The sequence below is a fragment of the Stegodyphus dumicola genome, chromosome 4, assembly GCF_044657685.1.
Source record: "Stegodyphus dumicola isolate Sdum_Otavi_A_Nest chromosome 4, ASM4465768v1".
Classification (NCBI taxonomy): domain Eukaryota; kingdom Metazoa; phylum Arthropoda; class Arachnida; order Araneae; family Eresidae; genus Stegodyphus; species Stegodyphus dumicola.
In genome coordinates, this window is record NC_140771.1 from 7,991,155 (window position 1) to 8,017,845 (window position 26,691).

The 26,691-nt window shown below is 29.8% G+C and overlaps 1 protein-coding gene across 2 annotated transcripts in view; it reads right to left on the minus strand.

Annotated features, from left to right (window-relative positions):
* Ccz1 (vacuolar fusion protein CCZ1) overlaps positions 1 to 26,691 on the minus strand; it is a 107,451-nt gene that overhangs the window by 1,935 nt on the left and 78,825 nt on the right. For both annotated transcript variants that reach the window (XM_085814515.1, XM_085814514.1), the window contains exons 7-12: positions 16,664 to 16,708; positions 16,027 to 16,173; positions 12,937 to 13,076; positions 10,184 to 10,295; positions 9,120 to 9,281; positions 1,434 to 1,561 (exon numbers count right to left, since the gene is read on the minus strand). In XM_085814515.1, coding sequence (XP_085670641.1) covers positions 1,434 to 1,561; positions 9,120 to 9,281; positions 10,184 to 10,295; positions 12,937 to 13,076; positions 16,027 to 16,173; positions 16,664 to 16,708 — 734 coding nt within the window. The remainder of the gene's footprint in view (positions 1 to 1,433; positions 1,562 to 9,119; positions 9,282 to 10,183; positions 10,296 to 12,936; positions 13,077 to 16,026; positions 16,174 to 16,663; positions 16,709 to 26,691) is intronic.

Sequence of the window (26,691 nt, forward strand, 5' to 3'; positions counted from 1 at the left end):
AGAATACTTCCACTGCATTGACCTCATTGAGGACAAATTATATTGTTGCAATGGGGTCCAGAGTATTATTACAAATACAAAACCATTCACCAACCTTGAAATCATTCTTAAACAAGCAATAACTGAGTGCAGAGCTGATAATTCTTTTATTTTTCAAATCTGAACATACCTGCAAACAACAATGTTTAGTTCATATTCATGCAACATCATCTGCATCCTCATACATTGCTGGCCATTCAGAATGCAATGCCATGAGAAACAAAAGATATCACAGCAATATTTATTAGACAAATAATATAAGTTACACGAGTAAATTGGTTAAAATTACACTCTCACTCAAATTGCAATATGCAAAGAAATCAGTATTTTGTATAGTTACTCTGGCTAGAAGTAACTGTAGTGAAACATCTCAACATTGAAATAAAGATACTTTGGAGGTATGCTTGAAGTATGTCAGTCCACGCTGTTTCCATGCATTGCCAAATTTCATCAGACATAGCCTTGGTTAGTGTATGCTGGTATGCTGAGCCATTCATTTGCCAGTCATCAGCTAGATGTGTTTGAAGGATGAGATATTAGGAGAACATGCAGGCAAAGGCAGCAGTATGACTTCGTAGACATTGAAAAATGTTTTAATCTTGTATGCCACATATGGTAGCATGTTGAAATCTGCAGAAAGGCAAGCCTTGAAGTAAGGAATGACAACAGGAATGAAGCAGTGGCTGTTGAACATACCAGCAATGCATTTTAGATGGGTAAAAGTAAATTCCAATGCATCGCAAATCATACTTCCGAGTGAAGGACTGATGATACATAACACAAGGATCATAATGTCTGTCATTCCCAATATCGCCCAAACTACACATGACCTACTGGTGTGGTAGCAGAATTGCGATCCATCTAAAAACAGAATACTTATCTATATCTAGCATCTAATGCACCACTGCAGCCACATATGCCTGTTATGTAAAGTTATCTATTTTTGAAGGCATGGACACCTTACCACAATACCCCTCCTCTTCATATAATGTCAAACGGTATGTGCTGAAACATGTTGTGCAAAAATCCTGTTCTTGTGCTAAAATTCTTGATGTTCTAAACCAAGGGTGTCCAACTCACGGCCACATGCGGCCCCAAAGCAAGTATTTTCGAGGCCCAAAAAGAAAGCACGAAGCAAAAAAGAAATAGCAAAATCCCCAACCCAATTGGTTTGCTTTTGAAAATTTTTAAGTTTAACGAACATTAGCTTCTGTTACAAATATGTAAAAATAATTAATTAATAAGAAAGGAATAATCCCTAAAAGTATTTTATTCTGCACTGTTATATGTATTACATCAATGTTTAAACATCCCTCTTTTTATTTTCCTATATTTTTTAATGAGCATTTAAATAATGTAAAAATTTTAAATAAATAAAGTTAAAATATACATACCATTCACATCAACAATATTGGCATTCTTTTGTTGTAAAACAACATACAATTCTCGCTGGTCAGAAAGCTTCCCAACAATCCAACAGTCAGAGAGTGTCTTTCCAATAATTTCACCAAAATCTTTCATCCTAAAAAAGGTTAATTGATAAAATATGTAACAAAAGAAACATTATATGAAGATAAGGCCAATCAAGCTAAAAGTTAGACAGTCAAAATTTTGTTAAGTCATTCAAAGGAAAATAAAAAGCAGCTGCAGCTGCCAAACAATAAGAAATCAATCGATGAGCTTTCCTCAGTTCAGAATTTATTCACTAATTTTGTAATATTTTTATGTTTTGTATTCATTTAGAAATGCTGAGAAAACTGTTTATGGCATTATTACATGAGACAGTCACAAGCTTTCCTGAATTTATAGTCATGAGGTGAAAAAAGAAAATTTAATTGCTCATTAGAAATGGAAGAATTACAAAGTAGGAATAAATGATAGCCTTAGAAGTTTATGCGTTAAATTATGTGTGATTGACTTTGTAAAAGAACTGAATGTTACAAAGATTTGTGAAAATAAAGATTAAAAAATATTCAATAAATGAAGGTGTTTTACTTTATTGATGCCAAAGTGATTACTGCATGTGGAAATTAGAACATGGACCCTTCACTTTTTTCTAGGGCCTCAAACTTGGAAAAGTAGATCTTTAGACTGAATTTAAGCACCATTTATTTCTGGATTTTGTTTTAAGTGCAGCAATCTCCTTGTTCTAATCTGCCAATTATGGAAGCTTTAATAAAGTTTAAGAAGAAACACTTCATAGTTAGAGCTAGTTTAACTTATATTTATACAAAATTACACAAGTTACTAGAATAGCAGATTATAAAAAATGATGTGATGCTTTTGAAAATTATCAATGAGCAATTAACTGGAAAAATAATACTTTATGCATTGGAGATCAGACCTAATTACTGATAAAAAAAACTTAATGGGGATGAAGTTTATTAAGAATAATATGAAAAATTTATTAATTATAAAGTAAAAAAAGCAAATTATTTAAAATAATATGCATATAAGCAAAACAGTTCAGGTAGCATTCCTGTAGCCACAAGAAAAAAAAAACTTACAGTAATATCAGTTAGCGGTTATAGTTTTATAATGTATTTGAGAATGTAATTAATTTAAATTCAGCATTACCAAAAATAAAAAAATTTGTTTATTTAAAATCTCTATCAACTGGCCCAGCATTTATGTAGTTGTATTTAATTTAATGGTATGAAATTATGATTTGTATCATCAGTTATTAAGACAGAAAAGGACAATAGGATTTACTAAATAACTCTAACAGGAATAACTTTTTTTTACCTTAGTGGCTGTTAACCCTTTAGCAGTTGTGAGATTAAGCAATTCTTTCTTCCCAAATATGTGCAATAAGTCTAATGATTATGAAATACATCTTTTTTTTAGGTCCAAATGGGTTTTGTCCCTGAAGAACTATTGTTTTTGTTTTGCGATTTTGCATTGAATCACTATAAATGGCAAATCACTTTTCAAACTGTTGCCACCAAATGTTAGAGTCCTGCATTATATTTGAAGAAATTAAATAATGAAAAATCTGCATAAATGTATGTATATTTCTTGCAATATGATAAAACAATGGGACATAGAGCCATCGAATTTTGAATGATGTAATCCTGCTACGAATATGGGCATGTGGAAGACCAAGTTTGAAATTTGGAATTTGTTTTATTATTGATTTCATATTTTGTAAAACTTTAATGAATTTTTGATTAACAAACTCAAGGATTTCAAAGCGAGCAATGGCAATGTTGTACAGAAAAAATATTTTTATCTCCAGTGTGCGAGTCTCTGTATCGGAAATTCTAAAGATATGCTCATTTTGCGATATTGCTGTTAAACGAATTTTATGGTTTAAGTGTGAAGAATCTAATATTTAATAAATAAATATAACACACAAAATGTTAAAAAACACCCCTTTGGACATAATTTAAAATCTGAAACATTTAAGTTTTTTGGAGGGGGTGAATGAACAAAAGAAAAATGCTGAAAAAAAAGCATGTATTAAATGTTTCTGTAACTCGCATTCGGCTCGGTGTAAATCTAAAATAAACCCTTTTGAAAAAAGGTCTAAACATATAAAATTATCTTATTAACTAAGAGAAGTTAAGGACTGTCCTGAAACTTGGAATATAGTACATGCATCTCAATGTACCTAAGAGTGGTTTGAGAATCTAACTATCATATTAGAATGGTCCAGGCTCAAATTCCGGAGAAGACATGGATGTTTTAAATGTATAGTGTCTTTGCCCCATGGGGCACTTTAACAGGGTTCGTACACATTTCTGCACACGGAAATTAAGGACTTTTAAGGACCATTAATGAAAAAATTAAGGACCTATGAGCAAATGAGAACTAAATAAATTCAATTAAAAATATTATTCTATGCTGATTTTCATTTTTGTAATACCATTCTAAAAATAAAATAGATCCCTGAGTAGTATGCATTATTACTAAACATGAATTAATTAACATAATTATTAATAAGTTTGAGAATAAAATACACTTTATGCAATTTATCAAGTAGCATTAAATATTTTACACTTATAACAGTTGGACATATTTTGAAAGAAGATAAGTGACATTTACATTTTACTAATAGTTAGCTTTATGTCGATTTTTTTTTTTTTTTTTGTCTCATTTTGTCACATACTCAGTCTTGAAGTTTAATAAATAGCAGGTAGATTTTATGTCAAAAGGCATAGGTTTAAATGAGAAGTAAGATCATAATCAGCATGACTCATAACAAAAGACTGAAGGTTGTCACCACTGTTGCTTGTCTAGAGAGAGACCTGCTCATTAGAACAAACCTGAAAGGCCTGATGTAGACACAGTTGGGAAGTGTTGAAAGTTAGTCAGGCTCTGTTTGATGCAGTTAGTGTCATAGCTTTGTGTAGATAGTTCCAAGGGGTTGTAGCCCAGTTAATATACTTTAATGTTCCAATAAGCGATTAAAGTACCAGAGATGATAGGTTGTTTTATATTATTTTTAAGTTTCACTAAATGCAAAGAATAAGTTTTACTTGAATTTTTACATTTTTGTATTTTATCTTGTGACCACAGTGAGTGTTAATGAAAGGCAATAACTCGCTTTAATACGTAGACTAATTTTTAAGGGTAAGCAGTTAGTTATAAATAATTAAATTAGGTAATTAGATAACCTTATTCATAATGGATTTACATGGCCACTATTAAATTTTACTTTTTAACAATATTTGTCAAAAAAGCCTATTAAAATCAAAAGCTAATAAATTTTCACAGTTTAATTTATGACATTGATTCTTAAAGGATATTAGGATACACATTAAAAGCTACAAAACATAAATATAACAACAACACTCAACAAAATATTCATCCTTCATTTGAATTTGAAGCCTTCCCAAACATTTAGATTAGTTTATATCGATTTCCTTCTTTTTAAGCATCATTTCTAACAATGAGAGATTTGTCTCAATATGCAAACCAATGCTCTCGCTAGTTTCTGCGTGCTTATCTTCTAACTTGTCAACCTCTCCACGAGGTACCTATGAGGGTTTACTTGATCTGGTAAAAGTTAAATAGCCCCAAACCCTCGACTGAATCATAAACCGAAAGGCTAAAATCATAAACAACAGGTAAGTTACATAATAACAACTGCACATATCTTTGAAGAGTAATTTTCTTTATGTACTCAGTTTCTTTCTTCAACATGTTTCCTTTACCTTTTAGAATTTTTGAATCTAACTAAGGATTTCTGTTATTCTAAAAAACACTAGATGCATTTAGAATGTATAGAAAAAGTAGCTAATTTTATTTCTTTAGTAATATGAACATTCAGAAGAAATATGAAGTATATATGGTAAAGCCCGGTTACAAAGCTGATGTGGCAGAATTCTTAAAACTTAGTGACACACCGAACAACAAAATCTAGAAATAGCAAAACTTTTAGAATTTAGAGCAGGCATTGGAAGCAGAATTTAAGATCCACAGAGATTGCATCAGGTGGAAAATGGCTAGTGCCAGCTATGTGTTGATGCATTAAGACATATTAGATGAATCTTTTAAATTGTAAATTTTCAATTTCTTTATTAATAAAAAAATCCCTTTCTATAATGTCTGACCATATGATAATATTAGAAGCAGTTTTGATATTTTCCATACTTGTGTCTAGTGAGAAGTAGAGAAAATAAAGGGAAGATAAACATGTTAGGAAAAAGATTCTAGTATCAGAAGTAAAACATTCAAATATTATGTTTTCATTGTTCTTCCAGACATCCTCCAAAAGGTAAGAAATTCATCGCAAACTCTGAGTAAAATACATCCATTACATGTTGATACCATGGAGACATTTTTCATTTTGTCACATATTTCTCGAATCTCCTAGAATCGTGGGTCTACAAATCTTGCCTTCAAATCCTTCTAAACTTTCCAAGCTGCAATGTCTAAAATACTAGAGAAAAATTATCCCTACCAATTCTGTAACAGCAAAAAGGCAGAAATATTTTGGAAAAAAAAAAAGGAGGGGAAAAGTGTAAAATTAATTTTATAGAGAAAATTGATGCATATTCTGAGGATTTTGAATATTCTTAGATGGGGAAAACGCTTACTATGAAAAAAATTAAAAAGAAGACATTTTTACTTAATTACATAGCTAATTTTGCTCTTGTTAAGAGCTGTTTCGTAAATTGCGCTTTATAGCATTATGCCTTATTTTTCAGATTCATAATATTGTATAATAAGTTGCCAAAATGAAACTTTATAATATAACAGCGAAAAATAGAGATGTTTTATTTTAATGCTATTTTTTAAATATAATTTCAATATATTACCACTATTTTAATAATAAAATTTATCAATGTTTGATGTTTAAAAAAAAAATCGTCTAAAAATTCTCAGATCTCGGAATTAAAAATTTTCTACAGAAACTGATCTTAAAATCGCCAAAATGTTGACAAGTCGCCAAATTTAGAACCATTTAATAAAATAATTCACATCCCCAAAAGCGAAAAGTTGTTTAAGATTTCTTTATTAGAAAAAATTAATTTCAAAATGCTTATGTTTCACTTTTTGCTTAGAAACTCGAGTATCCCATCATTTATATTAGAAATAGAGACAAATTATAACCCATTCAAAAGATAACCATATGTGTCAGTGAATCGCCAAAAATATTCCTCCAAAATGCTAATTCACACTCAAAATGGCAGTCATAAAAACAGACAGAAATTTCAGATGATTAAAATTAAGGACCTTCTGCTGATTTTGGCCAAAATTAAGGACTTTTAAGGACCAAAAATCGATTCCAAAAAATTTAAGGACTCTTAAGGACCGTACGAACCCTGTTTAAATATAGAGTCAGCCAGAAGTCCTCTCATGTGGCTTGGTGATACAGGAGATCGGACAACCCTCGGACCAGTCCCCTAGGGTGTTCTTAAACTTCTGACATAGGGGATCAAATCGTTTTCGGCTACTTCAAAATTATCACTTATTTCTCCTGCATACTCATTACATGGCCAGCAAACTCGGAAAAAATGCAAGTGATCTATGATCCAGACATGATATGAACATTCAACATTCTGCTCTGAAGTCAGATGTACTACTGTTTATGTACAAACTATCCCAAAACCTAAAGGGGCTATTCCATTGCAAACTTGTGTAGTTATTGTGCAGTCCAAAAGCAAATCAAAATTAGCTAAAGCTCTAATTGATTCAGGATGTGTAAGAAGTATCATTATGATGTAAGAAGAGGAATTAGATAAACTACTATTGATAAAATTTCCTTACAATTAAATTATACATATCTGAAATTAATGATAAAAGGTGAACATTTAAATTCTAATACTACAGAGATAAAATTACCTAGGCCTTCTCTCCCATCTTTCTCAGAAAAAATGACAGAATATTTAAAGACTTATTTACTTCAAATGTACATGAAAATAAAACTATTTCTAATCCTATGAAGTTGCAAAAGCAGTGCCTTAAAAATTACACACTCAACAACTATTTCTGACGCAAATTATGAAATTTCTTGCAAGTTACTTGAAAGATAAATGCTCTAGAAAAGAAGAATTAATGAATGTAATTATTAGAAAATTATTAACACAACCAATTATTTGTGATTCTCCACAGAGAACATTAGTTGACAATAAAAAGTTGTGATTTTTAGTAATGTTAGTAAGTACTTAAGCCTTATGGCTTACTTAAGCCATAATTGCACTTGCTCTTGTAGAAAAATTAGACAAATCTACTAGAAGTTGGTGGGAAAGAAAAATAAAAGGAGATGAGCTAGATACTTTATACCAATTTTTACAAACTCAAGTTCATACTTTTGCAAAAATATTAATTTAAAGCATGGATTAATCATTAATAAAATGCTCTAAATTTAACAGTATGATGGTGCATCATGTAAAAGTATTCATTCATAAGTATAAATCATGTCAAAAACATATTGAAGGTCGAATGCCAATCAGGCACAAGCAGTTATTCAAAGCACTGGAATGTCAAGCACTCTTTCAGCTTAATTGAACCCATTTATTCCTAAGAATAAGGCAGAAGCTAATTCTTCAACTATTGCTAGTGAGGAGCCAACTGTTCTAGTTTGCACTGGAATTACTCAACTACAAAAGGGAGATTTTTAGGCAATGTCAACATTAATTAAAGAAGTGTTACTTAGTGCAGTAGTAATAAATGTTTTGGATTCTGCAGGAAAATATCAACTGTGTCATTCATTGCTAGATCCTGGAAGTCAGACCAATTTTATTACAGAAGGCTATGCAGCTTGTCTTTGCTTGCCTAAGAAAAGGGCAAAAGGTACTCTTCTGTTACCAGGACCAGATTCAGAAGTGTATTTATGTATGTACATGTGTATGTATGCACATATATGTGTGTACATACACTGTTACATATATATGTACATATATACATGCATACATGAACACATGCATCTATACATACATTTCTGGACCTGGTCCTGATAGCAAAATAGTACCGGGCAAAAATTAAGAGTTTCCTACCTTGGTTCAGTTACCACACAGACTAACTACATCACACATCTGGATTTTTCTACCCATTTTGAAGTTGTTTTAAAAATTAGTGTTTTTAAACCTACTTCAGACAGGTTAATTAGATATTAATATTCTCTCCTAGGAAGCACACATACTTGATCCAAGTATCCATAATTTACATTTTCCAGTATAAAGGCATCATGAAAATAATAAGCATCATGAAAATAAAATCATGTATATCAATGTAGGTTAAGTTAAACATTTGTTTTAAAGCATTAAAATTAGTTCCATTTGTTATTTTTGTTTTCTTTTTTTACATGTAAGATTTTTTTTCCTCTTAATGCTATAATTTGTTTCTTTCTTTCTAGAAAATAATGCTTTTTCTTTTGTTTTTATCCATTTAACTAAAAAGCAAAACTGTTTTTGTGAATTTGCATTGATTTATAACAATATGCTATAAATCAACATAAATTTACAAAATTCATGCTTTGATGCAATAAAAACGTTATGCAAATACATTTTCTTAGTATTAAATTTACAAAATTCATGCTTCAATGCAATAAAAGCATTATGCAAATACATTTTCTTAGTATTATCTTATATGAAATAAAAAAAAGAGTTAAAAATGAAAATGTATAATACTTCATAAGATCACATGAAATATCAGCAAACAGCTTCATTATATCACTAGATATGAGAGCATGTCCATTTCTTTTCATTTCAGAATGCATTGTAGTCTTTTCTGCCAGATTCATATGATTAAAATACATATACATAAATTTGCTTTGTTGTTCATTATTTAACCTGAAAAGAACAGCAAAAGAAAATTTTCACATTTACATTAAAAAAGTTATTCATTTCTAAACACTCTTCTCTTAATATTATAAATTAAATAATAAAAAAAAGCTATAAAAAGAATTATTTACTTAGTTTTCTCTCTAGATTACAGATAACAAATATATTGCTGAATCAAAAAGAGCAATATGAAAACTTAAAATACTTTTTAAAAAAGGCACTATTACATCTTAAGCCTGCAGATTATTACAGTGCCATCAGAAATGCAGAATTATTCACATTATAAATTTATCAAGCTTGATGGAAAAACTTCCATAAATTTATTTAAATTTTAATTAATATTCAATCAAAAGATAAATTAAACAGAAAGCTACAGTTATACAGTATGTAGAGAAAACATAACAGGAACTCAGTGAAAAGATCAGCTATTTTACAAACGAATTCAAATTTATGTCACATTGCAAAAAATAGTTAAAAATTATAAAACGGAATTTTTCAGTTCTTATGCAGCAGCAATGATATAACTAGATAAAAGTAGTTGAGATTTTTTTTTTAAGTTTAATTATTATAGATAAAAGCAAAATGTACTAAAATTCACATATTTAGGTTAATTTAGTTTTATAAAAATTAAGATTAATGTTATGTTTATAATAAAATCCATAAGTTATGTGTGCATGAATTTTTAACAGAATCTCACAGATGGTTTCTTTTAAATGCAAACATTACTCTGTGGAGTTGTACATTGAAAAGCTGACTGAATATATGGTTCTCTGATTAATTTCTTTATCAATATTTTATTTATGATTAGCTTTTGCCAAGAATTCCTTAGCCATCTTACTAGTTGAAATTTTTCAACCTAAATAATAATAATAAATAAAAGTCAATGAAAAATTAATAAATTATTGACATACTGAGCTATTGTTTTGGTATACTGCTCCCCTATCTCAGAAGCTAAAGTTGATAACTGTGGCCCAATTTCTGCATCTAAGCTTTTAAATAAATCCAAATGCAGTTCAACAGAATCTGAAATGAAAAAAAAAAAAAAAAATTATACTAACAGTGATGATAAAGATTATAACACTATTAACCATGCTTATAACTTTTTATTAATTAAAGAATTAATAGTATAAAAAAGCAACATTGTTCTGTGGCATGTAGAAATACTATAATTAAACCTTTTGATGCCAGTATCATAAATTAAAATCATGCATGTTTTAGCAGATTAACTTTTAAAATGGGCCTTGTTTATAGTAATGAAACTTCTATCTTTATTATTGATGCACACAGAACAACCAACACAATGAATGACACATTCAATTACTACAGCTATAAAGTTTGAAATTATTAGTTTTGATGCACATTACTGAAACCAGGAGTTGAATTTATCATTTATTATCTTTATCATTTATTTGTCCAGGAGTTGAATAGGTGATTCATACAGAAAAGTTGCTGAAATTGAATTTTATATTATCAAAACTAAGCAAACTCAAGAAAGATCAAGAAATTTTCAGCTTCTGATTTCACCTGAAAGAAAATAAATTCAGAGATTCTGGAGTTGGATGTACACAGCTTCAGAAAATCCACAAGAAAACCTAATAAATTATCACAAGAAATAGAAGTTCTTAAAATCATTCAGCATCCCTATAAGATATTTACAGACAAGCAAGCATTTTCAAAATGGTAAATTGTAGGTTGCAAAGAGCCACAGATGATGAAATGAAATGCCATACGAGTTTCTTCCAGCTAAAATTTAGTAACAAATATAAAACAGTGAAACTTCATTAAATCTTCATTAAGCAAATTAGATCAAGTTATCAAAGTATTAAAAGAGAAAAATCCAAACAATTTAATATTGATACTTTTTTATTCCCCCTTTTTTTTAATAAATATCGCTTTTTAACTACATTTAAAAAAGTTCTCAACTATAGTAGGTTAAAAATGTTTCAATGAATATAAACTGTCTTCCCTGTTTCCTTAAGCATTTTAAAACTCTTTTTGTGGCATCTACAGCTTTGAGAAACTGGCAAATTGTATTCATGGTTTCTGAAGCTTCTTTGTAGATTGGAATATCAAGTTAATTTTCTTTATCATTTATTTGTCCAGAAGATTGTACTATATTAAACATTTCTTCTTCATTCATTATTACTGCCAACATCCAGATCATTTACAATTGCCACATTCGAATTCTCGATTTTTATTTTGTAAACTAGTGGCAGTTGTCACCACTAATATCGAAGAAATATCCCCCGTACATAGAAACCAGTTTTTTAATGATGGTATCTGTGATAGAAGCTATCATTTGGATAGCAACTGGTACCATAATTTTGATAATATTATTATCATCTATGTTCTGGATAAACGCGAATCAATCTTTTATGACAGAAGTTCTTAAAATTTTGAATAATGCCTCAGTTAAAGGGTTGTAATATAAATGCTGTACTAGAAAAGAAAAAAAATTCAATTATAAAAAGAATTTTAATACAAAGTAGTTATCAAGAACCACTAAATTTTCTTCTTTTTTCTGTCATGAAAAAAATCATGTTTCTTTCTTTTCTTTTTTCAAACTATTTTATCATTTACTACCATTTGAACCTAAATGAAATTTGAACTGCTCTGATAAAGAGCACTGAAAGTCAACAAGCATTTCTTACTTTGATGTCTAGAGTTGTCTAGCATATATTTTGAATCATGGAAAACAATAAGTGATGTAAACTTGCTATAAGTTATCATAAGTTACTCTTGTTCTACAAAGGTTAACATATCCAGGTAGCAGGTGAAAGATCAATAGTTCAAATCCCAGTGAGAGTATAAATTTTTGTCGTAATTCCTGCTTCAAAAACTAACAGTCTCCAGAGTAAACCCAAACTGAAATGTGAAAAATAGTAATTTAATATCATCTCCTATATCTAGCTAAATGATCTTGTACATTCTTCCAAACTGCTGTTAATTTGCATAAAGAAATATAATGCATGCTATTCCTCTAATGTATTCCTTATGGTGTAATGGTTAGTACATACAGCTAACAGTTATAAAATACAACATTTGGCAAGAATTGCTAATTTTTCATTTCCCCCCCCAAGAAACATAATAATCTCTGCAAACTTAAGTACTGGTAAATACAGTACAGTAAATGTAATTTTCTAAATAATAATTTCTTTTCACAAGATTATTTTATAAAATAAAGTATAATATACAGAATATGTGCTATTTCAACTAATTATGCCATCAGTAATGTTTCCTGCTGATAAACCACACACTGCAATACAATATTACAGCATGTATACCCTTTAACCTCCCCCTTTATTAACTAGATAATTATATATTAAATTTCTTTAAAAAAAAAAGGCTCATCTTAAACAAATTATAAGAACACACTACACATTTTGACAATAAATAAACAGCATCGTACTGTTATAATTGACAAATTGACTACTGATAATTGTTGAAAACAATAAATAAAAGTTAAAAAAATTTTCAAACTTATTACTATGATAGCATATGAATTTTTTGAACAAACATATGCAATGAATTTTTTGAACAAACATATGCAATGAATTATTTGAACAAACATATGTTTTCAGTATTATAGCATAAATATTTAAATAGTTATTTGAATATGTATACAATCACACACACAAGCAGTGTAATATGCAATAAAAATTACCATCTATTAAAAGACAAAAAGTTGCATTTAATGCTCTATATGCAATGAGATGGCAGCTTATTTTACCACCATTCAAGAAAATCTTTGGTGTATTCTTTAATCCATCAGTATCTTCCATAGATTTAGGTCCCGTCATAAATCTAAACATGAAACAATACAAAATACTGTAGACATAAGTCTTATATATACATATATCATATAGTCAGTCAATCAACAATAAGTAAAATAAAAATTACCATACTGGGAATAGAATGTTGCTCTTAAAACAAAAAAGTACCAAGCTGAACATTTTGCTTCAGTAAATATGAACTGGACTGACATTAAGATTTTGTCAATTTCTATGGCAAATAATATACTGATAGAATTTTTTTAATCTATCAGTATATTATTTGCCACAGAAATTGACTTAAAAACAAAACTGTATTGAGTACTAATTATATTTTATTTATTTCTTATTTAAGTGAATTTATGTAGAATAACAAATAAAAAAAAATTCATTTGGAAAAATAATTGACACTATTACATAATGATTATTTTTAAATTTAATCTTTTGTTCTCACTTACATTCATTTCTTTTTGTTCACTCACTTTTTGTTTTCAGAATAAGTAGTGAAACTTTTTATTTAAAGTGAATTAACTGTGTTTTGTTTATTGAAATAACTAACCTAAGAGATATATTTGATGTGCTTAAAAATATTTTACTATTATGTTCTATAGCAGAAAAGATGTTAAACATTTTGCTATTATTTATTGTGATGTTCCTTAATTTGAAAAGAGTTTTAATTTGCTTGCCAGATAATTAAGTTACATAAATAGCTACAGATGGAAATTATGTTTTGGCATAGTCTATGAATAACTGGCTGTTTATTCTAAAATAAGATACTACTGAATTTTGAGAATTTTTGAAAAAATTATTTACCAAAAAGTGTGTATGTGAATATCTTCATGTTCACAGTTTGAAAATGGTTTTAAATGAAAACCTATTTCATGATTTGGATAGAATTGCATTGCAATGAAAATTTTAAATAACTCTTTCAAACATTTTCATGCTACAGTATTTAGTACAAGCTATTTCAACAATCATTCCATATACTGAAGCATATAACAAAATTTTTGGCAAAATAAGATAACAGAATATTGCTTTAGTGTTACTTCCTGAACTACTTGAAACTTCTGTAGTCTCAAATAAATTATTTAGCTGAAAATTTTACTGCCATACGATTAATATGGCAGTAAATAATTAATATAGCCATATGATTAATTCCACATGTTTTCCATTATTAATAACATTGATAGATACTACATTTTCTTTATAAACAAACTCTTAGCTCAATTCTCTTACAAATAAAGTAATATCCATCTGATGGCATATTTAAACATGAGAACAAGAAATATGACACAGCTGGATGTGATATTTAACAAGATAGCAATATCCCTCTTTAGGCAGGAATTATTTTAGGCAGTCAAACTGGCATATATACATCTAACTGAAGTATTTGTCACAGATCAGATGTATATGGGTCATAATCTCAAACCATATGCTGACATAAGGCCACACTATTCAGTGGTTCCTTTGTTTTAATAGACAACAATTTACCTGGCTTTACTGGACACATACAGTCAACCAATACCATCATCAGCCATGTAATTAGAGAATGGATTAGACAGCTCAATCATCAAATTTTAATTCAATTAAACATATCTGGGACTAGATATGTTTAATTGAATAGAGGTAGCTGCTTTGTCTTCTACTCCCTGATCCTTAAATGGAGTTGTACCAATGGTTATAGTGCCTGTGATCTTTGTTCCTTACCAAAATATTTGACAATTTAATCAACACCATGAACAGGAAGCATCAAACCCACACCCACACCACAGGACAGTGAGTTTATTTCAAATTAAAAGTATTTAAAAAATTTATTTGAATAAAAATATTACTTTTTTTTTATTCAAAAAAGTTTTCCATGTTTTCCATGTGTGCTTTCTGATAATCATATTTTATAATTTTTTTTTGGGGGGGGCGAATACAAGATGTACCTTCTTTATAACAATCTAATGCAATAAGTCACTGCATGGTCTATATTTGGGCCAACTTTTATATTTCTATCTTGTTTGTTTTAAAATGTCTACCTTAAAACAATTTATTCATTGATTTTTGGAGGATAATGTATAAGGATATAATTCCGACTATATTCATCAAAAAATCAGAAAATCATCAAAACATCAAATATTATAAGCATTCGAATTAATATCAGCATATTCTCATTCGAATGCAACAATATAGTGTTAAATCCTAAATTTTAAAGCACATACAGCATAAAAATTTCCAGAATTCAAACGTGTGCTATTCAGAAAAGAAAAGTTACAAAAAAGAAGTAAAATAGAGAGACCAAACACACTCAAGCAAGCATTACACTTTATCAAATGCAATAAAAGTATCTACATTAACTGTCTGAGCGCCATGACCGTCTTTATCCAGTCATGATTTTTTTGTCACTTGTTATATATTAGCTTATAATTTAAGATATTTTGCTTTCTTACTTTCATTAATAATATACATAGATGCCACCTTGATGAATGTAATTTATGAAAATAGAGACTAAAATATATAAAATATATGCATTTAGTTAATAAAGGCTCTTTAAATATGTGTCTTCATAACATATCCAAAAAACCAGACCACTCAGAGGGTTAATATTAAGAGATTCACTAATAGTATAATTACAATGTAGATATACATGCAATGTGAAGCTTTTCTTTTCCTTTAATATTTTTTATAAGCAAAGAGCAAATGTTCCTACAATAGTTATTAAATTGATTAAGTTTCAGATTACTGTAATAAGTATCAAAAAGGAATCATGTATTAAATGCTGATATTTGAAGAAAATACCTTTAAGCTAAAAATTGCACATTTTTAGTATACTTCCCCATAACTACAAAAAAGACTTATATTGAAGTTTTTGAAGTATCTGCTAGTACAATGACTCTTCATAATGCTTAAAAATTCCAGACCACAAAGACTGATAACATGCAAGTAAATCTTTAAAGCAATAATTATATTTAATTCAGACAGGCATACGATAAAATTACCTTCCAAAATGAACTCCAGAACCCATGGGACTAATCCTGGAAGGAGAATATACACCACCTTTCAATTCAGAATCAATGAATGATGGTATAAGATCCAAAGAAAGATGCTGATACAAAATCTGCATATCTTCTGGTTCCAATCCACTCCTTAAACACAAATCAGTTTGTAATATAGTTGTGCTTACACATGCAAATACATAAAAATTAAAAGCTTGATTTCTCATTAAGTGCATAAAATGTAGTGTAATGCAAAGGATTAATAAAAAAAATAATAATTCATTACTCATTAAATGGGGAAAAAATTTTTTACAAACCTTAAGATATTCATTAAATCAATTTATATCAAAAGTCTTATTTATCTAAATTCAGCTCCATAATAAAAGGTGTAAAAATGTATAGAAAATAAATATAAAAAAATGTAACACTTTTAATTTATAACATGTACCACAGTTAATTTTATGAATTATCAAGTATTATGGATTTTCATTTTAAAATAAGTACATAACTCCAAACAAGAAAAAATTTATGAAATATTTTACATTAAAAAACAATTTCATAAGCATCACAGTTTACTTCAATATAAATTTAATTAAAGATGATTTTAAAATAAAAATGAATAAACAAAAAGGAAATTTACCAAACTAGCTGATCATTGTACAGGAAAATTGAATACTGGATACATCTGTAAAAATTATAGTATTAGTAAAACTTATTTACAGAATCAAAGCAATGATTTTCAAATAGCATCACAAAGACTCAATAAGATTGGGGGGGGGGATGTTTTATTTGTTTCTTGTTTTGTATATGTGCATGTGTTTTTGTTTATGACAAAATAAAGCACAATTACCTGCCCAAAAGGAAGGGATGTCTTTATGGAGGACTTTCTAAAGAAAACATCGTGATATGAAAAAAGCTACAAAACCACCCAAGCAAGATTGATTTGCTCAGATTTGAACAATCAAACTACCAGTGCAACCACCCCATCACAGGTGGGCAATATTATAAGAAATCTGGGAAATTTAATGGAAGAATTTTAAGGAATTTGCTAAATTTTACTTCAAACACACTTGGAACTGGACTTTTGATTATTAAAAAAATAAAATCATATTTATACAAAAATGTACATTAAATATATTTAGAATTTGACCTTTGCTTTATAAAAATGAAATGTAATATGTTGTGCCATGTCAGTTAGGTATACAATTTAAGATTAAACATTTATTTCTATGAACTGTGGTTTACTAAAAAATAGCATAATGATGAATTCTTTTGTAACATTTATAAATTAAAAAAAATTAAAGTATTAATATATTCAAACTGAAAAAGGAAAGAGAGAGAACAACTGAAGAAAATATTCAAGATTTCACAGTCAGTTGTCAAAATATTTTTTTTTAACTCCGCTTGATGTTTTATTTGAGTTTAAAGCTAAATCAAAAATTTATATGATACATTTTTCAAAGATAAATACAATTTATGTCTCATGCCTTCTCCCTTTAAAAAATATGACAGTTACTTAGTATATTTAATACAGCAATAAAATTTTTTAAAAAGAGCAAAATTATATATTAAAATGTGGTTCCATGAATTAAGCCCTTATAAAATGAAGTAAAAAATGCAGGTTTATCTGAAATTTGGTATAAAAGCACTATCTCTTACTTTTAATAAATACAACTCTGTAATTAAAATCTGTAACAACAGATCCTAAGAAAAGCTTACGTGCAGGGTGCATCAGAAAAACGTATGCACACTTTAAACCATCATAGAAACTTTATTTTCGAAACTACAAAGTTAAATTACTAGAAAAATTAAGGCTATAGTCCAATTTGAAAAATAAGTGTACTTTCTGATCAAAAAGAATGTTCAAAATGGTGTTTAAAATAAATGTTCAACACAGTGGTCTTCATCTATACCAAGGATGTCAAACTCGTGGCCCGCGGGCCGCATGGGGCCCACAACAAATATTTTTGCGGCCCGGCCAATATATCGGCAAATAATAATATATAATAATAAAATAACTTATCGACGAAGAAAAAAATGAAATGTTTACTGCTAAGTAATTAACGAAAATTTATTCAGTGTTGTTAGATTACTCACAGCGAGCTGACACACACACTACTTAAATTACAAATGCGTGTGAGTAGCTTGTGTTCAGCTACCTTCGGCTTTTAGGGGACACGTGCACTCAGAACTTGTACGCATCCCCCGATAGCCGAATGTGGCCGAACTCATGGTCTCAGTTTTCCAATCATAGTTTTGTACGATATATTGGTGCACGCATGTGCATGCACTTTGCTTTATTATTAATTATTACTTAATTCATATTGTTACGGATTTCATAGTTATTTATTTAGTTAGTTTTTTTTATTTAGAATTGTAATTAGATTTGCTTCATGTTGCCTTAGCAATGCAGATGATTTTTGAAAAGACAGCTGCGTTGGAAGGTTAAAAATAGAACAGCGAGTGCATTTAATACCTAATAAATAAATATCTCGTAATTGCTGTTGCCATCCACAAAAATCCAGATATTTATAGATGTTTCTAGTATATTCGAGAAATTAATTATAAAACTTATAAAAGCCAAGAACAAACAACTCATCTCAGTAGTAGCTGTAGTTCTAGCGAACTGTTTGTTTACTTAATGCTGTGATTGATTTGTAGCGATTTCGCTGTGAGATAGAATTAGTTTCTCTGTTTTGAATTGATTTTTGCTAAACGTTTGATATTTTGTGATATTGTTAGAATATTTTTGAAGAAATATTTCAGCATTTTGATTTATCTCTTGTGGAAAGAATAAATTTTTGTTAACTTTTTAACGTTAACCGTGTTTATTCCAGCCCTTTGTATTCAGTATGTCTATATCAAAACCAAGTGGTAGTAAAATCGCTGACAAACATAGAATATTCCAAGTAAAATGGGAATTAGAATATTTTTGCTGTGAAATAAAAGATAAAATAATCTGCTTGATATGTAATAATACTATTAATGTACCAAAGTTATATAATATTAAACATCATTACGAAGAACACAAATCAAAATATAACAATTACGAAGGATTAATGAGAGAAGAAAAGTTGAAAGAGCTCAAGTTAGGAGTGAAAAAGCAACAGTCCATGTTTAGTAAAGTATTGCAAGAAAGTGAAGCGGCGGTACATGCAAGCTACGTCTTGTCCGAGTTGATAGCTAAACATTCGAAGCCTTTTACTGACGGCGATTTCATCAAGGAATGCTTAATGAAAGCTGGAGAAATTGTTTGTCCTGGAAATGTGAAGGCTTTTCAATCAATTTCATTGTCTCGAAATACAGTTGCAGAAAGAGTTACTGATTTAGCCGCGAATTTAAGTGATCAGATCAAAGCAAAATCATCTAGTTTCGAAAGTTTCTCCATTGCCTGTGACGAGAGCACGGACATTAGTGGCAAAGCTCAATTAGCAGTGTTTCTTCGTTCTTGTGACAAGAATTTTAACATTTTTGAGAAATTACTGGATCTAATACCGATGCCTGGTACTACCACAGAAGAAGATATATTTACTTGTGTTTTTAGACTTCTGCAGAAATACAATCTACCTTTGGAAAAATTAAATTCTGTAGCTACAGATGGCGCTCCATCAATGACTGGGAAAAACAAGGGCTTCGTAGCATTACTAAGAAAAAAACTTAGTGAAATTCACGGTTCAAACATTCATCATATGCATTGTATTATACATCAAGAAGTTCTATGCACGAAAGTAATAAATATGGAGAATGTTTTGTCATATATAAAAAAAGTTATAAATTTTATAAGATCTCGAGGTTTAAATCAGCGTCAATTCACTGCTTTCTTAAGTGAGTTAGATAGTGAATATTCAGGTTTGTCCTACTATACCGAGGTACGTTGGTTATCTTGCTCCAAGATTCTCAAACAATTCTGGGATTTGAAAGAAGAAATATGTCAGTTTTTAAAAACGAAAAATCAAGACATAAGTTTGTTTTACGATCCAATATGGATACAAGATCTATCTTTCTTGGTTGATATAACCAAACACTTAACCAATTTAAATTTATCGTTACAAGGAAAAGATCATATCATTACGAACATGTTTGACATAATTAAAGCATTCAAATGTCAACTAGTTCTTTGGGAAAAACAACTGAAAAATGAAGATTTGACGCACTTCCCGACGTGCAGCATGAACAAATCAAGTTTAGATGATACTTGTTCGTATCAAAAATACGCAGAAAAAATTGCAAATTTAACAACTGAATTTGAAACGACGTTTAATGATTTTAGTTCCCTCGAAGACATATTTTTTTTTTTTTTTTTTTTTTTTTGTTTTCTTCGATTTTCTCAATAAGTGTTGACTCAGTACCCAGCCATATGCAAATGGAGGTGATCGAGATGCAATGCAACTCAAATTTGAAAGCAAAATTCATTGAAGTGGGCGTGCCTGAATTTTACAAGTATTTACCAGCCACGTTTGAAAATACTCGAAAATTCACATATGAAATTATTTCCATGTTTGGTAGCACTTATCAGTGCGAGCAGTTATTTTCAGTCATGAAAAGTAATAAGTCTCCTATTAGAAACCGTATTAATGATGCTCACCTTGGGTCAGCGTTGAAAGTTATCACTGCAAACAAAATTTCTCCCGAAATAGGAAAGATAATAGCAGAGAAGAGATGTCAAGTATCAGGATGTAAACATTAAATTTTTCTTGTTCTTTTCTATATAAATATATGTTTATTATTGTATTATTCGAAATAAATCTACGTTTCAATGAATATTGATTTTTTTTTGGGGGGGGCCCGCCTAAAGTTAAACCTTGCTTGTTTGGCCCAAGTGTACCTATGAGTTTGACATCCCTGATCTATACACTTCTGAGTATGAATCAGGACTGATTCTTTACCTTGCACCAAAAATGGGATTTCCATGCACACCGGTTGAATCTAATCTCAAAACATATCAAGGTGACATGGTTTTCAACACTACACCTCATCTTTTACTGTGCCCCATAAGAAAAAATTGAGGGGCATAAGGTCTGGAGAGCGTGCAGGAAACTCGATTGGTCCCCTGCGTCCTATCCACTGGCCTGTTACATTATCACTCACCACTATCACTTACACCACATTTATGTGATTCTTGCCTTGAAGATTTTTGTGGTGACCATAATTTGTGGTGACAATAAAACTGAAGATTCATTAAATGTAGCCATGCAAAGTCTCTCTGATCGGCCTTTCTGCACATCACACACTGTTCCATGAACCTCGAATTTTTCTCGTAGACATGTAATTGTTAACCTTGAAGGTGTATTCACTGTCTCTGAACAGCAACATTTTCAAACTTCCAGTACCCTTTGATAACCTGCTTCTGCTCTTGGAAGTTCAAACACACACCTGCCATGTCAATGTTACTCTCTTGGCACTAACTGGGTTGTGCAGCTAGACCGATGACTCTGCTGCTACATGTTGAGGAAACATAATATTACTTTCTCTTGTAAACTTAACTTTGTAGGTACGATAATAAATTTTATATAACAGTTCAAAGTGTGTATACATTTTTCTGATGCACCTTGTATGAAAAACATTTCAGTAAACTTAAGAAGCATTAAAAAAAAAGAACTAAATTATAATTAATAAACACATATATTTTATACATAAATAAAAATCACTTTATTTTTATCTTAAAGAAAAATTTTCTCAAACTACTCCTCAATTTTTCCCATTTATACTCAGAATAGATAAAAGTATGCTATCTGATTTAAAATTGTTACTATTTATATACAATTCACGACAAAAAAAAAAAAAAAAGAGTCCAGCTAAATTAATTTATAAAATCCAAGTCCCACAGATGAATAGTAACATATGTCTTTGGACTACAGTTTATACATTTTAAAAGACCTACAATTACATAAAAAATTTATTAGGAATATTAAAGCCAGTAAAGACTAAATACTTCCCATAACACTAAACACAAATAAAACTTGATAGTGCCTTGCTTAACATATTTAATATAACTATGTTTAAACAAACCAGTGAAACATCATGTTAAATGAAATCAGATACACAAATACATATATATTTTTTTATACGTACAATTTGTCTGTATGTCTGTTTTGCACTATTTCCTTTTAACTATGTGTATAAAATTAAAGAAGTAAAATAAAACACGAAATATCCCTTTTTTTTTTAAAATAAAATTAAACAAGCAAAATTTAAGGACTCATATTCACTCACTCCTATGAATCTTGAATATTTCCATATTCTTATGCTGAATTTCTTTTAGAATTAAACTAATGAAGCTGGTTTATCACTCATAGTATCTTGTATTGCTTTTTCAAAAGTTAACTTTAGATAACTGACCATAAAAGTTGTAATGCTTCCATGGGCATCAAAATAGATGTATGGTCTTGTTAGGAAGCAAATACACAATTTTGATATTTTAATACATGTTATTTAGCACAAGAAAATGACAAGGGTTGTTATCTAAAAGCAACAATACTTTAAAATTAAGATTATTTTGTTCGCAATATCTTTGTTTATGCACAGAAACAGATTTTGTATCAATTTTCAAAAAGCTGACTATGATTTATTTAATAAAGATGTACAAATAGAACTTTGCAATAAAGCATACAAATTGGAAAATGTGTGTTAATTAATTGCAACCTCTATAAAAATACTCTCCAGGCCATGTTAAGTAAAATCGCTTCACATTTACAGAAAATACGATGCAATTAGTAAATCATGTTAATTTGAAAATGTGCTAATGAAAATTGAGTTAAATAAGGAATTCTCATTCATCAAAAATTATAATTTTCAAAAGTGTAATGATGCAAAATCCTAGTCAGTTACGCGTTAGCTTTCTTAATATTAAATGACAGTTCTCTTTAAGGTCATATGATTTCTAAATGACATGATCTTAAAAAGTTTCAATGTCTAAACTTAATGTTAATTACTTTCAATATATCGTCAACTGCTTTCAATAAATCAATATATAAAACAGTATATAAAGTTTTATATATCAATATATTTCACATAATTTAGTCTTTAAATGAACAATAAGAAGAAGCAAAATAAAAGTATTTCTAAAGTTTAGTTTACTTGGTTATGGGAAAGCACACAAGGAATATCTGCTCAAGAGAAGGAATACTATGGGTAAAACCACAAAAATGCTCATGCAAAATCTGAAATCAAACCCAGGTCAAACTACAACTGTAAATTTACTGCTTAACTATTGGTGAGCCATATTCCTTTAAAACTTTGATTTCCTACATTATTTTACATTATGGACATAAAGAATTCAAATGTTATAAAAATGCCAGTATTCTTTTGAATTACTGAAATCTGATAGGATTTGATGGAAAATAAATGACACAAATTAATTACATTTATTGACATCTGCCAGAATATTTATTTGGCAATGATCATAAAGCTCCACGAAGGCATTTACGAACTAATTTTAAAATCACTTTCACATACACTATCTACCAATAAGTAGTTGGACACCTGTGATAGAAAACCAAATAAAATTTATTCACATTCAATAGTTAGTAGAGCCTCTATGAGCAGCAATTACAGTCTCAACCCTCCGGGGCATCCTTTCCATGAGTCCTTGTACGACAGCTATTGGTATTTTCTTCCACTCAGCTTGAAGAAAGACATGTAAGTTCTTTCACCGATGTTGGATGATTCTTGCACCCTTTAATTTAGCAATCCAACTCATCCCAGAAGTTCTCAATAAGGTCCAGGTTTGGGCTCTAAGGAGGATAGTCCATTTGGTTAACTTCATGTTTACCATATTAATCCAAAGTGGACCTCACAACATGGTAGCAGGCATTGTTACCCTGAAAAGTAACATAAGTCCAACCTATAAAACTGTCACAACGTAAAAAGCACACCGTCACCCAAAATAGTGCAGTAGGCATTGACATTGAGCTTACCATGAATTTGGAACAAAAGTCCCAGTTTATACCAGGAAAAACACTCGCAGACCATAATTCCTCCTCTGCCAAACTTTACAGTGGGCACAATGCTGTCTAGGTCGCATTAATGGTAGAGGGTGAACCTTGATTCTACGGTCCACTGTCGATGTGCTTCGTACCACATTAACCGAACAGCGCGGCTGGACTTTATGATCAAAGGCTTACGGGTGGCAGCATGACCATGAAAGAGATGCACATCTAAGCAGATGTGCTTCTTATCAGATGGTATTAATTAAAACAACATTCCCAGATGCCTGTTGAAACTCCTGGAGTATGTGGGCCATTGGTTGGGTGTGGTTCTTCCGAATTTCTCCCACAGCACCCATCGGTTTCTGTTTCCCAGGTTTGTGGATCTGCCAAATCACCATTCACCTTCCACTTCTGAATCACATAGGCCACTGTCAATTTTAGATAATTCAACTTGCTAGATATACCTCTTAAGGATTGGCCATTTTTGTGATACCTGACAATTACACCTTTCTTGAAAACAGACAACTTTGCACTTTGAGGCATCCTCATGCGACTAATGCCAATATTGTTTACTACACAATATTTAATGCCAGAAGGTATGATGCATATCTGGACTGCAGATACTGGCTTTGCATGGGTATTCATATACCTATTTGTAGATAGTGCATGCTTGCACAACAGACACATGTTCAAACATGCACTTTTCAATACCCTCTTCTGGTACATAAACAGAAAGAATTCCATAGACACTACATCAGGAGAGTACAGTGGATCATCAAGAACAGCATAGCTGCTAACTTTTGTATATGAAAATTTAGCAGACTTTCACATGAAAACCAAGAGCTCTTAATATTGCACATCAACACTTTAAAAACAATTCTAGATTGAACCAGAACTTTACCTTTTTCTGTTACTTCTGTACCACGTTTTTTACTTTTTTTCACACTGTAATTGTTTTTTGGGGTCATACTGCCATAAAGTTTGAATATCACTGGGGTAGGGTTTTTAATACCATTTCAGTTTATGAAAATTTAATCTTGTTATGGCCTTTTTTGTTACTTATACAAGTTTATTTATTTAAAATGAATAGACAACTAAAAAACATTTATAATAAAAAAACTTTTCATAATGTTTTTAATAAATATTATCTTTACAGTAGGTAATTCTTGATAAACTTGTACAAGTAACAAAAAGGTCATAACAAGATTAAACTTTTATAAATTGAAATGGCATTAAAAACCTTACCCCAGTGGTATTCAAACATTATGGCAGTACAGCCCTAAAAAAACAATTTTGTAAACCCAGTTCAGAGCATCAACCCTGAGTTATATACCATCAATTTAGATTTTTTAGGATTATTATCCACCTCAGAGTTTTTAAGATTATTATTCAAACCCATAATTTGAATACCACTGCCCTATGCTTTGGGGGCATAGATCTTATAAGAAACAGACTAACCCAAATGGGTTTTCTCCCTTGTCCAAGGCGTTCCCGGCTGTCACCTTCATCACATCTGAAAGAGTAGGGACGATTTGCAGAAATTTAACAGTGGTTGCCTATTGCAGCATGTATAATTGTCAAGAAAAAGCTGGTTGTAGCGCCTCATTTCACAAATAAGAATTTCTCCATATTTTTATTTTTGAAATTGAGATTGATTTTTAAAATTTTAGCATATTTATCAAGCATAATTAACGTTCCAAATAATTATAAAGTTATTGCATGCTTTCAGAGCTGGATATTTTTTTAGTTTTTCCTATGCTATAAGAAAATTTGTAACTACCTCTTTTAGAAAATAATATTTTAAATCTGAACTAATAGAAAATTTCAAACAAGCAATTTTCTCTTGCAATTTTTATGCTTTTTATTGCCATAAATAAGTAAAAAATACTAAAACATTTAAATATGAATTTTTGAAAGTTTTTTTTTTTTTTAAATTCTAAATTGTGCAGCTTTTTTAAAATTATAGATGAGTATTATAGCACAATTTCTATAAAGGAATTTTATTTCAATTATATTTCATAATACATCATAGTGCTAAACACTTTTGACTCCTTAATTTGTATACATTTAATTCTAATATTAAAATTGTATTTAACTGTAATAATTAATCTTCCTTGTATTTTATAGTGATTATTTTTTAAAATTTATTTTTAGTTCTGCATAAGATTTTTTTTATTTACTGTTAATTTAATTTAATAGCCCAAAGGGGCTGTTAGTTTTGAAGTGGCATTTTGCGCTGTTTTACTATAAATGTCCACGTCTCCTTGCAAATTGTTGCTACCAAATATTTTTGCCCTGTATTACATTTAAAGAAATTAAATAATGAAGAATCTGCATGAATACACATGTATGTTTCTCACACTGTGACAAAAATGACAGTATGTAGAGCCATCAAATTTTGAATAATGTAATCCTCCACCCAAACATGGGCATCTGGATGGCTGAATTTCGAATTTGTTTTAATCTATTTCATATTTTGTAAAACTTTGTAAACAAATTTTTGATTAACAAACTCAACAAGTTCAGACAGAGCACTGTACGGAAAATAACAGTTTTATCTCCAGTGCGGAAATTCTAAAGATATGCTGTATTCATTTTTCATTTCGTATTTCATTTCGTAATTCAGAATTAGGTATTATGTTCATGTGTCATTAGATATAACTTCTCTCTCTCTCTCTTTTTTTTTTTAATCAAGGTAAACTCAGAGGTTTTTTTATTATTGACTAATAATACTGAGCAG